General features: G+C 32.1%; 2 protein-coding genes and 1 pseudogene across 3 annotated transcripts; all 3 read left to right on the plus strand.

Annotated features, from left to right (window-relative positions):
• Positions 1-1,826: 1,826 nt before the first annotated feature.
• Positions 1,827-3,313, plus strand: LOC149899281 (gustatory receptor for sugar taste 43a-like). The gene is made up of 3 exons (XM_090114399.1): positions 1,827-1,923; positions 2,605-2,769; positions 3,228-3,313. The coding sequence occupies exons 1-3, from the start codon at positions 1,912-1,914 to the stop codon at positions 3,294-3,296; spliced, it is 246 nt and encodes an 81-aa protein (XP_089970525.1). The 5' UTR covers positions 1,827-1,911; the 3' UTR covers positions 3,297-3,313.
• Positions 3,314-5,852: 2,539 nt separating this feature from the next.
• Positions 5,853-8,847, plus strand: LOC149899282 (uncharacterized; annotated as a pseudogene). Its single transcript, XR_016457976.1, has 8 exons — positions 5,853-6,018; positions 6,223-6,422; positions 6,573-6,659; positions 6,763-6,937; positions 7,257-7,439; positions 7,763-7,872; positions 8,216-8,377; positions 8,787-8,847. The product of XR_016457976.1 is annotated as an uncharacterized LOC149899282 (transcript).
• A 955-nt stretch (positions 8,848-9,802) lies between these two features.
• LOC149899283 (uncharacterized) lies at positions 9,803-13,819 on the plus strand. The gene is made up of 8 exons (XM_090114635.1): positions 9,803-9,968; positions 10,229-10,332; positions 10,404-10,539; positions 10,821-10,973; positions 11,442-11,621; positions 12,010-12,119; positions 12,535-12,696; positions 13,808-13,819. The coding sequence occupies exons 1-8, from the start codon at positions 9,803-9,805 to the stop codon at positions 13,817-13,819; spliced, it is 1,023 nt and encodes a 340-aa protein (XP_089970761.1).
• The last annotated feature ends 561 nt before the right edge of the window (positions 13,820-14,380 follow it).

The raw sequence follows: 14,380 nt of genomic DNA on the forward strand, positions 1-14,380 counted from the left end.
CATATTATATAAGATAAGTATGTACAAGATCTCAACGCAAGATGTTTTTTAAAATTACATTTTTTGATTAACAAATTTGCCTTGATCAGATAGTTAAATATCAATTTAAAAGGATTATGAATTTAAAAAAGTAGGTATTTAGAATTTATGTTGCTATGATATGATAATATATTTCAAGATTTTCTCAAATACTGTTCAATTTACTATGATTTGTAAGTCTCTATGGAGATTTATCATTATCACAAGTTACTTGAGTGTTATTCTGTTTCAGCTTCAAAGGCAGAACGGAATGAAAAAATAAATAACGCAAACAAAAAGCCACCTGTGAGACATATTAACAAGGCTATCGATACCTTATACGCAAATTTTAAAAAATCAGGTGAATCTAAAATTTTTACTTATACCTATTAGGTATTCGTTATTAAATATTAATGGATATAAAAATAAAACAATTTCAATTAGAGCTCTTAATACTTTTTCCAAATAGCGCTAAATAATATTTATTTCTGGTTTGAAATTTTTATTTGAATTTCAAAATTCATAATATACATACTAGCTGTGCTCCGCGGTTTCATCCGCATTACTCCGCTCCTGTTGGTCTCAGCGTGATGATGTTGCTATGCTATAGGCTAAATATCATCACAGCCACAATCACAGCTCATTTGAGCTATCTAACACCGAAAGAATTTTTCAAATCGGACCATAGTTCCTGAGGTTAGCGCGTTCAAACAAACAAACTCTTCAGCTTTATAATATTAGATAAAGTACAGATTAAAAAAACTGATAAATATTGTACCATAATGAATAAATTATCTGTTACAGATACTGAAGATCATAAGAAAACAATTCGTGCTATAGCACAAATATATGAGGATATTTGTAAAGACGAACAAGATCTCAACAGAGTTTTTGGAAGCCTCCTCATAGTTGTACTCTTTTCTTTACTGTTGTACTTGATCATCACTCCTTATTATATAATCACTTATTTACGTAAGTTTTTAAGGGATACTAAAATATGAGTAATATAGATTACTAGCGGTCCGCCCCGGCTTCGCCCGTGGTACATAGTATTTACGTTTTCTCTACATAAGAACCATCCTCGTACTTCAAGGAATATAATAAAAAAAGAATTATCGAAATCGGTTCAGCCGTTCTCGAGTTATGCGCTTACCAACACATTTTGCGATTCATTTTTATATATAAGACTAGCGGTCCGCCCCGGCTTCGCCCGTGGTACATGTTTACGTTTTCTCTACATAAGAACCATCCTCGTACTTCAAGGAATATAATAAAAAAAGAATTATCGAAATCGGTTCAGCCGTTCTCGAGTTATGCGCTTACCAACACATTTTGCGATTCATTTTTATATATAAGATTACTAAATATGGTCGCTTGGATAAAGACTATAATTTTTAGTATAGATGATAATTTCTGGATTCAGTTTTATTTCGTTCCTAATGTTAGGTATTTCCTGTAAGTATCTAAAGAAAAAAAAGACGGGTTGCACTCCGGGAGTGCCGGCAGAAGTGAAAACTTGATTATTAACGTTGAGCATGTTTGATATCCATCCGTCTTACGCTTTTTCGATACGTGTTCTGACGCGAGTTTAAGATTTTATACCCAACGCCGCTAAAGAAGTTTTCACTTCAAAAAAACCACCTGGTCTTTTTCAAATACTTTAAGCAAGTTTCTCTTTCATGAAATTAATTGAGGTTTTCGGCTTTTGCTGTTATCGTTAGGAAAATAGACAAAATAAAATTAATGTAATAAATTTAAAGCTAAATCTAACTTATAAAATTTTTATTTTTACTAGATTACTCAATAGATCAAGCAGCGACTATTTTATTCCAAACAGCATGGCTTTCCTTCCATGCATTTAATTTACTGCTAATAACAGAACCGTGTCACTTCATGCAATTAGAGGTGAGTTAATATTGAAGTTTTATTTATTTACTAGCTTCCGCCCACGACTTTGTACGTGCAACCCCGTTTTCCCCCTTTCCCGCAAGAATTTCGGGAAATCCTTTCTTAGCGGATGCCTACGTCCTAACATCTACCTGCATGCCAAATTTTAGCCCGATACGTCCAGTGGTTTGGGCTGTGCGTTGATAGATCACTATATCAGTCACCTTTGAGTTTTTATATATATAGATTCTTTACTGTACATAAAACAAATCGGAGATATGCTAAACTATAATTAGATAAAATCAAAACACACGGCAAATACGTACAAAAAGGCGGCCTTATTGCTCAAAAGCCATCTCTTCCAGGCAACCCCGATTAGTAAGGAATGTAGACTTGTACACGAAGGCGCAAATGTTGAAGTTACATAATTATAAATAATTAATTAATATTATTGAATTCTACTGAAATGAGATAATTGATTTAAACAGGATTTATGTATTAATTGTTTTTTAACAAGTAACTAAACCAACAAATAGTCAGAGTTGGACACAATTTAAATGAAACCTACCGGAGCCTACCTACTTCCGAATAAAGAAGAATCGTCAAAATGGGTTGAAAATATCCAACTTAATTTAAACTAGAGAAGAATAAATATACTTAAGTAAAATTAATTTTTAATAAGTTAACTAATATTTTTAGGTATACAGAACTCGTGTTATAGTGAGCAAACTACTGCATCGATCTTGTTTCTTCAGTGACAGTCTATATGAAGATCTTCGTGTTTTTAGCCAGGTTTTGTTAATAAATAAATTTAATTATGCCCCTATTGGCATGTGCGTTCTTGAGCGACCACTTATTACTAAGGTAAGTCATCTTTCAAACATCTATACTAATATTATAAAGCTGAAGAATTTGTTTGTTTGTTTGAACGCGCTAATCTCAGAAACTACTAGTCCGAATTGAAAAATTCATCCGGTGTTAGATAGCCTATTTATCGAGGAAGGCTATAGGCTATATTATATCATCACGCTAAGACCAACGGGAGCGGAGCAATGCGGGTGAAACCGCGCGGCACAGCTAGTTAGGAATATAATAAGTCTTTCAGTAATTAATATGCTTATGAAGAATGTAGGCCAGCTGTTTAAAAAAAAGTTATTATAGGTTTTTGAACATCTCATCTCCATGCCTTTATTACATAGGTAATTATTATTCTTTGATTTCATAAAAAACGATAGCAAAGATCTAAATAATTGTTGATTAACTTAATGTGCATTTTTTTTTAATTTCTCGAAAATACAATTTACATTTTTATTTGTTTACAGATTTTAGGTGCTGTGACGACTTATTTAGTAATCCTTGTTCAATTTCGTGCAGGAAACAAGGATTGGTGAAAACAGAACATTTTAATACAAAAAATTCTTTCGGTGTTAGATAGCTTATTTATCGAGGAAGGCTATAAGCTATATATCATCACGCTACGACTAAACAGGAGTGGAGCCACGGGGGTGAAACCACGCGGAGCAGCTAGTATATTATAAGCAAACTTATCTAGCAATATGATACAATCATATGAAAAATCTTGCTGCTTTTTAGCAAAAAAATCTTTTAAAAATTGAATTGTATAGTTTTTAATTATTATTAAAAAAGGTATTCTTTGAATAAAAGAGTGACACATAAGAAACAGATTTTTATTTAACATCTTATAAAACTTAAAAACGAAAACCTTAAATTATAAATGTATAGAGCAATGAAACAGATGAATGAAGTAACACGATATTCCTTCATTAAAATCTGATAACAAATTGTAATGAAGCCATCCAAGTATTTCTCTATAATAACCCTTTCTACACACACATACGCAAAGTTGCGTATCTATTTAAAAGAAACAATTCTTTATTTTAACGATGTAGGCGAGATTTTAACAGTTAATTCGGTACCATTTAAAATACCAAAGTATTATTTTACAAGTTGAATTAAATTGTTATTTATTAGTTAACTATGATGGCTATTATGGTGTCTCTGAGAGTTATAAATGCCACATGGTCGTAGGCCTCTTTGTCATTTGGATGTGTTAGAGTATCTGTGAAGATAAATTAGAATGTTATGAAAAAGTATACGGAAAACACGGAGTTTTAGTCGCAGATCGCAGATGTGTCAAGTGGAATCTGTTTTTGTACTGATTTTGTATTCACAACTTTTACTAATTCAAAGATTTGTAATTCCCTTAAGATCACAAAGTGTTAGTCACAAAGTGTTAGTGTAAACATATTCAAACATTACCTACAATCCATAAGCCAAATCTAAAAATAGTTTTTTTTTTATAAATTTAAAAAATGTTTATAACTAAAATCATCATCAAAGTTTATATTGAAAAGACCATCCATCCAACCAATGAACAGACCATCTCATCCAACTCATTGACTATTTTATCAATCTACTCACATATTATTAACATCTTTTTTAATACCCCTCTCTACGATATACGGTCTGAAACTACTGATTCTCCTGGACCCACGAGGTACGAGTTTGGAGAAGTGTCCCATCACACAGTAATAATAATAAAACTTTTTATTAGCAGATAGGCAATATTAAAATTAACAATTTAAGTACTTACAATCTAAATCTAACAAGTAACAACCTAAATGCTAAAAGGATTGCCGCTCAGCATTTTACAATGAAAAGCACAGGCCTTCATTGTAGAGCTGATTTTCAGCGACACCTAATAATTATACAGCGATATCTATCAGTACATGGGCTGCTTGTAGAAGTTAGAACTCCCCACTGGTGGTGTTGACAATAATTGTGAAGTCCACGTCATTGATGTTCCAATTGGGACCTCCATTGGAGTCTAAAGCCATGTTCCAATCTATGAAGCCTACGTGGTTGTGCGTCAGATCCTAAGGGTTAGTGATTGAAAGTCATAATACGGTATGATGGAGATAAAAAAGTTAATAAGCTAGAATGACCATCAAAGTTTATATTGAAATGTAGGGTAGGAGTAACAACAAGAAGTTAATTTGTTTTGAACTAGAGGTCCGCCCCGGCTTCGCCCGTGGTACATATTTCGCAATAAAAGGTAGCTTATGTCCTTTCTCGGGTATCAAAATATCTCCATTCCAAATTTCATGCAAATTGGTTCAGTAGTTTAGGCGTGATTGAGTAACAGACAGACAGACAGAGTTACTTTCGCATTTATAATATTAGTATGGATTGTATGGTTTTTAAATTTTTAAAGACTTAATTACCGAAAATTATTAATGTATTAGAATTTTGCTTTAATAAAAATTATTATTTTAGTAATTCGATAAGTACATTCTTTGGAATACATGAGAAGGCTTTAGTACCTAATTATTATGAGAGGTATGATATTGCTCTATTCATGCTTGCTTTAATTTTTTACTTTACGCATACTAGTTATTATTCTGTGCTTTACTACGCCTGTTTTTTTTAGTAAGATGTATTCGCATAATTTATGGACTCAAGCCGTATTTAAAAGTTACTTTATAAATCATTAATAACTGACGTATGGATATAAATTGGAGGTCAATGATTACGTGAAGTATGTAATTCAACGTATGATGTGAATTCCTTTTACAGAGATATGGCGGTAATTACTATTTACACAGGTTGAATAATAGGTTTAGTGTAGTATGTCGGTAATATTGTTGAATATTATTACTGCTGATACTTTAATTTTGGATTCCATACTGTTAAAATATCACTGAATTACTTTCCATCATATTCGTATTAAATAAATAATCTATTCTATAAATAATCTATAATAGGGTGATGGTAGAATAATGTTTGTTATTGTTCAATAAAAGATTCAAAGCATTCCTCATATAGGTACCAAAATAAACGTAAGTATTTGGGTTTATTCCGTTTTAATGTTTCCCTTCATGAGTGTAGATACCTAAGACAAAAGTCAGTTATATTTTGCAGAGATCATGCGTCCCCAAAGCTGCACAGTGGGCGGGTCGCTGGCGCTAGTGCTGCGCATCATGCGAGTGCTCTCACTAGCGCCGCTCACCATCGCACGGGAGCGCGCCGGGTACCGCATTCGAGTCTGCAAACGTTATGCGTACGTGGGATATTTCTGCATCATATTATTGAGTAAGTGTCGTAAAATTCTCTCTCGCTCGGTCTATAACCTATTAAATTATATACTCGCTAAAACGTGCTAAAACCTTCCTCTTGAATTACTTTATATATTAAAACCGCATCAAAATAGTGATATCGATCACTTACTCTTACCTTCTAATAATATAAGGTACGTTTATTCCAAACTAAATTTTAATTGTAGTTATATTTTTTCAGATGTTATCCATGGTGTATGGGTTTTCGTTGATATGAATATATATTCAGACTATTATAGCGCACTGCATGCACATATACCTTTATTGTTGTTTTTAGTACTATCAAATATGTTGGTAGTGGCACTCATAACTTTGCAAGGATCATTGTTTAGTGTATCAAGAATGAACAAACTAATAGAACATGTGATCTATATGGAAAAGGTAAAGTTTGAAATATTAGTTTTAATTTCTTGATTATTTTCAACGGCATTTTTCTCATCTCATAGAGACAATATAATATGTATTGTGTGTGAACTAACTAACCAATTATTATAAAAATCAATCAAAGAAAGTTATTTTCTAATTTTACAGGCAATCCCTACGAATACAAAAGAAGTGTCTAATAAACACAAAAGACTATTAATATTTATGATAATTTTTAGAGTTTTTATAGACACAGTCAATTATATACGCATATTTCATATACGGGGATTACCTGGTAAGTTTACCAAGTTAAGTGTTAGTTAATAGTTAGAATTAAATAGATATACCTAGAATTGAGACATAAATTTGTATTTTGACAGAATTTAAAAATTATAACTACATTTTACGCCGCATAAAATATTTATTAGTATGTTCGATGCAAATGTATGTATTCATTATATACGAAGAAATTTTGTTCAAAATTCGTGTAGTTCGAGAAGAGTTACAGGATCTAGCAAACTTCTTAGAATTTGGTATGTAACTTCTTCATATTGTATAAATAGGTTATTTTTAACACGCTTATTACATTATACAAGTGTGTATATATGTTTGTAGAGTCACTAGAGTCAATATTGAGCCACTCAAAACAGACCGATTTAATTCAAAATAAATACATGTATCGTTTACATACATATATCGATCGGTGATAATACAATAATTCCAAAAGCACAAGCGTGTTTTATTTTTAAAACTATATTTATTTAATGGGGTTTCTGTAGTCTTCCAAAATAAGCTTTTTCTTATTAATTTAAATAACTCTTAGGTAATGTAAACGTAAAAAATATTTTTTAGAATACGTCCCATCGCCAGTGTTTACACAATCGGCTGATACAAAACTACAAAAGATTGGAGAGAAATTGGATTTCATGAGAAAAATATTTACGAAGATGAACCAATGCAACGAATATATTGTTTTCTTCCTTTACATATGCCTTGTTTCCCGCTTGATAGAAATGACATTCGAATTTGTTTCCTGTAAGAGTATCCCTTCATTTCAACTGCCGCCCAGACCCAGCGGAAAATAGTATCTATATGTATTGATTTGCATATTCGACTGCAGAACAAGAGATCCCAGACTCGATTCCCGAGTTGAAAGAATTTTTATTATAGAAATCATCAGTCTATATATTATGTTCCCACTGCTGGGAACTTTACTTATACTTACTTACTAAATAGCACTTAATAGTTACTGTACATTTTATCCAATGAGTATGTTTAGTTTAGTTCCAATGAGTCATGTTTTATTTAACGATATATTACAAAAATTCAAACCTTAATTGTAATAATTAATGTTGCAGTTCTTCATAAATCATCAGCGCTGAATACGATTATGTACTTATTTATAATTACGTACTATATATTTCTCCTGATAATATTAATTGAGCCCTTCAGAGGTATAGAACTTGAGGTAAGTGTCGTATACCGGGTGTAATCGTTAAGTGTGAAAAGGCGATTATTTCGTAACTATTACAGATTTCAAAAAACTTTAAACTGATATCGAAATTACATTACCGAATGAGTAAAATGACAATAATAAACTTTAAATATAAAACGGGATATATAAAAAAAATTTACATTTAATTTCCCAAATATTTTGTATTCAGCAAATGTTCGAAGTGACGTCCTCGTTTTGGGATACCATTGTATTGCATATCAAGTTCTATTTACAGTTTCTAATCATATTTCATGTTTGGGATAGTCATATCTCGTACTAAACGTATGGGAGGGTTTGATTTTATGTTGGATTCCAGATGCAAGCTATGCAGTTGCATGTGGGTCGCATCGCCACAACGGACTATGTAACCGACTCCATTCCAGCGCCACTTGAAATGATCTACGACGAGATATCCAATATGGATATGACGTTTTCTCCACTCGGCGTCTTCACTTTAAATCGGTCTTTATTAGCCAAGGTAGCTTACTAATTACTATGTGCATGCAGACGTAACGTAACGCTAATTACTATGGTCTATGACCATAGATAATCTTCCTACATGATTCCGGATAAAAAAAAAACTTTTCGATAATAGGGAGTTAAATAACCTTTTTCCGGTTATCTACCGACCGAACCTGATTGTGAGTTTTGTAATATGGAAATAAGTTTAAAAAGCAGCCGAACTATAGTTCACTATATTGAAAGAAAACTTCTTTAGGTGCGTTGTGAGTAAAATTTCAAGGTCGCGTCATGGCATGTAATGGAGACGCGACGATTTTGGTATCTTTCAATCTTGTCAAAGAAGTTTCACTTTTTACGTGTGCTCGGCACACACGCTCTTTTTTATAAGGTACGTCCATTTAACAAAAACATTTCAATTGTTACAGACCTTTGGTGCGGCGATATCCTATATCACTATTATTTTTCAATTCAGAACTTGAATACGGTGATAAATTTATAATCAGTAATTATTTATTTATAAGTGTTAAAAATTAAAATATATTCTTTCTTACCGCTTTACCTTCAAATGAAATGTGGTAAATATACCACATTTAACACACGTAAAAAGAGTTATAGCATCGAGCTTCCTTTTTAGTCGAAAAACATTGTATTGTCTATATTTAAGGGATAAATAAATATCGTTAGTATTAATTGTCACAAATTGTTATCAAAGATAAATAAATTCCTGAAAACCATGAATCTTTGTTTTAATTTGTAGATTGATAAGTTATGTTAAAAATATAGACCAAAATAGATTGATGCGTTGATATAATTATTATATTCTTACTATTTTTACATAATATAATTATTACTTGTTTCAAGAAATAAGTACGTTATAAAATGAAAAAAATACTCATCAATAAGTTCTACTAATGCTATGGTAATTATTTACTTGCATGTGACGTACCTACTTATAAATTATCAGCCAATGGAAATTATGTTTAGATAGATATGACTATAATTACGATTTCCAAAGATATGACTAATGTCCTTAGGTACTGCTTAAACTTTGTGACCTTGTTTTACAAGAGGAATAGCTTGATTATAACGTTATTTTATCACTACATAGTATAAAACAAAGTCTCTTTCTCTGTCCCTTTGTCCCTATGTATGCTTAAATCTTTAAAACTACGCAACGGATTTTGATGCGGTTTTTGAAGTGAAAACTTCTTTAGCGGCGTTGGGTATAAAATCTTAAACTCGCGTCAGGACACGTGACCTGATCGCAAAAGCGTAAGACGGATGGATATAAAACAACGTTAATAATCAAGTTTTCACTTCTGCCGGCACTCCCGGAGTGCAACCCGTCTTTTTTTAATAGAACGAGTGATTCAAAAGGAAGGTTTTAGTATATTAGGTTTTAGACAAAGCTGGCGAAGCTGCGGGCGGTATTACAGAGATCATGCGTCCCCAAAGCTGCACAGTGGGCGGGCCGCTGGCGCTAGTGCTGCGCATCATGCGAGTGCTCTCACTAGCGCCGCTTACCATCGCACGGGAGCGCGCCGGATACCGCATTCGGGTCTCCAAACGTTATGCATACGTGGGATATTTCTGCATTATATTGTTGAGTAAGTTTCGTAAAATTTGATTATTATGAAAGGGTTACACAAGGTTCACACTTGGGACCCCTACACTTTCTCCTATATATCGATGATATTTAATTCTTTTCTTCTTAATATATATAATATGATTTGAATGAATGTTAAACATAGTATTTTTTTAATTTTTCCAGATGTTTTACACGTTGTGTGCATGTGGATTCAAACGAATATACATAGAAAATATTACATCGAAAAGACTGCACAGATACCTTTATTCTTATTTGTAGTTCTAGTAAATGCATCCGTAGTTGCACTATCCACCTTATATGGATCATTGTTTAGTGTATCAAGAATGAACAAACTAATAGAACAGGTGTTCTATATGGAAAAGGTGAAAATATTTACATACCTTATTTATTGATTTATCACAGTAATTTTATTATCATTTTCAACAATTTGCAGGTAATTCCAGCGAATAAAAAGAATGAAGGTGCAAATAAAACCAAAAAGCTAATCGTATTTTTGTTTATGATTGTTCCCAGAGTTGTAATAGATGTAGCAAATTATATCTATTATGTTTATATCATGAAATATTCTGGTATGTTTATTGTTTATGTTTAAATACTGCATTATAAACTAAAATTAAAAAAGCTTAAACAAAATTCTCAAACATACGAATACAATTGTCTCGTGGCAGACTTTAGTTTAACCCAATACGAATCTATCAATTGCAATAAATATCTATTAAATATTTTTACACAAAACTATTGAACAAAGTCCTCCACATACGAGACCAAATGTTGATGTTTTTTTAAAGGGAAAGGGCAAAGGAAAGTCTCCTTCACTAGCAAAATAATAACTGAAATAATTTCTTGCCAGACATAATCATATACGGCTTTGTTTTAACCCGCATAAAATACACAATCGTGCATTTGATACAAGTGTATGTATTTATAATATACGAAGAAATGTTGTCCAAAATACGTATCGTTCGAGAAGAGATACAGGATTTGGCTGACTTGCTGGAATTTGGTATGAAACAACCTTTATATTATAGTAACAACATATTTTGTTCTACGACTTTTGATACTTTGTTAGATTTTATTTTCATACAAAAATAAATATTCATTTAATTTTCCATTTGAATATTATAAACTCTACGCGCATCCCAAAAATTACGTAAACAAGAAGCGAACGAGAGGGGCGTCGCGTCGTCATTTCGATAATGAATAGAATATAGACTTACAAATGGAGAATACAATAAAAGTTTAAAAATCATTTTTAAAAATAATTTATTTTGCCAAAAGTCGTAGAACAAAAATGTTGTTACTTATAATATTAATAGCTTTCTTGTCCTACGAGGTTGCTGGTGTTTTATAAGTCACCCTGAATAAAAAAATTAAACGTATTACTCTCTAAGAAGTTGGAGAATATATTACTTAGAATAAGGTGTCAGATAACAAGACCAGCAAAATAATTATTATAATATTATGATTGTAGAATTTGTCCCAACATCGGCATTTACGGCAGCCGATGTGAGTCTTCGAAAGATCGGAGAAAAATTGGATTTTGTAAGTGAAATGTTTAAAAAAATGAACCAATGCAATGAACATACAGCTTTTTTCGTTTACATATGCATTGTTTCCTGGATAATTCAAACGGCATTTGGTTTAGTTTCGAGTAAGTTCTGCCTCTTTAACCATTCACCAACTTAGGGTTATCTTGTTTATATCAAATAGATACTAAATTAATACAATTGCGATATTATATCAGTATACTTATATTTTCAACTACAACTATAAAAATTTCATTCGCGCGACCAAATGTAGTCTTTAAGCTTTTTTCTCCTCCTCCTATATTTTCCTACCTAGTTGTATGAAAATAGGGTCAGCATAATATTATTGGGGCCTCCATCTTAGCTCTTAGATGGTATTTGCATATTCAGAATCGCATATTATTGACCACACAGACCTTTTAACGCTATAAAAGGTATATCTGGCCTTGTCAGGCATTAATCATCCATTAACTTCAGATTAAGAAATCAATAATCCATAACTTCACGTTCTAGTTCAACCAGGATATGTATCTGCAAGCAGTTCTTTGGACGTCTTAGTTGTTATGCATATTTCGTTTACCCTAGTAGTATTAATTGAGCCCTTCCGAGGAATTGAACTAGAGGTTAGTAATGTAGTTGTTACGGAGATTCTAGAGTGCTTAATAACATTCTGATTTTTTTTCTTTATGGTAGATAAGTAATAATCTTAACTTAATCTTAATACTATTATAAAGGCGAAAGTTTGTAAGTATGGATGTATGGATGTTTGTTACTCTTTCACGTAAAAACTACTGAACCGATTACAATGAAATTTAGCACACATATAGAGGGTAACTTGGATTAACACATAGGATAAGTTTTATCTCGGAAATCCCACGGGAACAGGAACTATGCGGGTTTTCCTTTGAAAACGCGGGCGAAGCCGCGGGCGGAAATCTAGTAAGTAATAAGCATTACTATGAAGAAAAATTAAATATGTTTTTTACTGTACGTGTTAATTATTATTAATATGTTTATAATAATTATGTTGAATTTCAGATGCAAACAATAAAGTTGCAAGTGGGTCGCATCGCCACAACGGACTACGTAACCGACTCCATTCCAGCGCCACTTGAAATGCTCTACGACGAGTTATCTACTATGGATATGACGTTTTCGCCGCTCGGCGTCTTCTCTATGAATCGATCTTTGTTTACTAAGGTAGGTTTATTTGAATAACATCAAATTCCTAATTCTGCAAAGGAATACTGTAAAAAACCATTTTTTTTAATAATTTTATAAACAAACAATTTCCCATTGTTTCAGACTTTTGGAGCTGTTGTTACTTATCTTATTATTATTGTTCAATTCAAAGTTACTTAATAAAATAACAAAATACAACTTTTCATTCTGGCTTTGTGTAATCTTTTATATAACTAGATGAATTTTAGTTCTGTAAGCCACATGTATTTAGGTATATTAAAGTCTCAAGTAATATTGTTATTAAAATACGAGTACATTTCCTAAAAGTGACTTGTTTTTAAGCTATTGCATAGCTTCTATCGCGGGACCGAATCCAGAATTTCCGTAACGAAAAAACCTCACGCTCCCCACTCCGACGGGCACGTAGGTGTGGCTTGAAGGCATAGCATGCAATAGCTTTACCGCGGCAGTCCCCGAGTGCCACATGTCTTTTTTGATGTCATTTCTTTTGAAGGAATTATACACAAAGAGGAAGAAACCACAAGGAAATTAGTGGGAAGATAAAAGGAAACGAAACAAGAAAATAATTCCATATTCTTATCGTGTTTTAAATGTTTGTATAAGTAGTTTCGAAGAATGAATAAATAAATAATATATAAACACTAATTTTTTACGTCTGAAAAATTAAATGATATCAAAGAAAGTGCAACAATTGAAATGTTGTACTATGAATACCAATTATAAAGTTCACATTCTTTCTCAACTTTTAAAAATGGTGTTGAAATCATAGAGAAAATAATATGTACTATGGTTGAAATAATAATATTCGATAATATTATTCATATTAACACTGTTTAATTGTTGGTTTAATTACTTCTTTGACATCTTTTGTCTTCACGATAGTTTTGAAGAAATTAGTCTTAGTTTTTGTCTTCACAGATTTAAATAAATTTTATATTTTAAGTCATAGAATTTGAGTCTCAACCACGTCTCGACATGGCAAAAATTAAAACGATATAAAGGAGTTCAAATATTTGTTTATTCCTGCAGGGGCAACTTTTGTTAATCATCATTGAAGGCTTATTAATTACTTTCAGCACATAAAACTACGTAGGTCCTTTTTTTCCAGGTAGTAAATTAGGCATTTTAAATTGAAGAACAATAGCGAGATAGGAAAGTGCTGCACCCAGAGTCTGAAAAAAATGAAATCGCTATGTAATAATTCGTATTTTAAATTGATTTTTTTTTACTACTATAGTTCAAAAAAAAAGAGATCATTGCAAGGTGTAAGAATTAACGATGAGCAATCACAAAGAGTTTGTTTTCATGGACTGCACTTTCATATAAGAGTTAAGACAGCATTATAGACACATTCTAGCTGTTCCCCACGGTTTAGATAGCATTTGATACTTATGTAAAAACAGGCTAGGGACTAAAAAATCTATAAATATTATCATTAAAGAAATTATTTAATTTAGTACTTATTTAAATAGTACGTAAAGGAAACCTTGTCTAATAGAGATCGGCGTATAGTGAAGACGCCGAGCGGAGATAATGTCATATCCATAGTGGATAACTCGTCGTAGAGCATTTCAAGGGGCGCCGGAATGGAGTCGGTTACGTAGTCCGTTGTGGCGATGCGGCCCACTTGCAACTTTATTATTTGTATCTGGAAAAAAAAATTACTTTTCCATAAAATATA

This window comes from Colias eurytheme, chromosome 21 (assembly GCF_061535395.1).
Source record: "Colias eurytheme isolate Ceu_HAF_F1 chromosome 21, ilColEury1 Martin Lab GWU primary, whole genome shotgun sequence".
In the NCBI taxonomy this organism is placed as follows: Eukaryota; Metazoa; Arthropoda; class Insecta; order Lepidoptera; family Pieridae; genus Colias; species Colias eurytheme.

What these genes read in the sequence shown, in the direction of transcription:
- LOC149899281 (XM_090114399.1), top strand. An exon ending in AGCGACCACTTATTACTAAG is followed by an intron (nt 2,770 to 3,227) that starts GTAAGTCATCTT and finishes ATTTGTTTACAG; the next exon opens with ATTTTAGGTGCTGTGACGAC.
- LOC149899283 (XM_090114635.1), top strand. Translation starts at nt 9,803, where the DNA reads ATGCGTCCCCAAAGCTGCACAGTGGGCGGGCCGCTGGCGCTAGTGCTG. An exon ending in TTATATCATGAAATATTCTG is followed by an intron (nt 10,540 to 10,820) that starts GTATGTTTATTG and finishes ATTTCTTGCCAG; the next exon opens with ACATAATCATATACGGCTTT. An exon ending in GGCTGACTTGCTGGAATTTG is followed by an intron (nt 10,974 to 11,441) that starts GTATGAAACAAC and finishes TTATGATTGTAG; the next exon opens with AATTTGTCCCAACATCGGCA.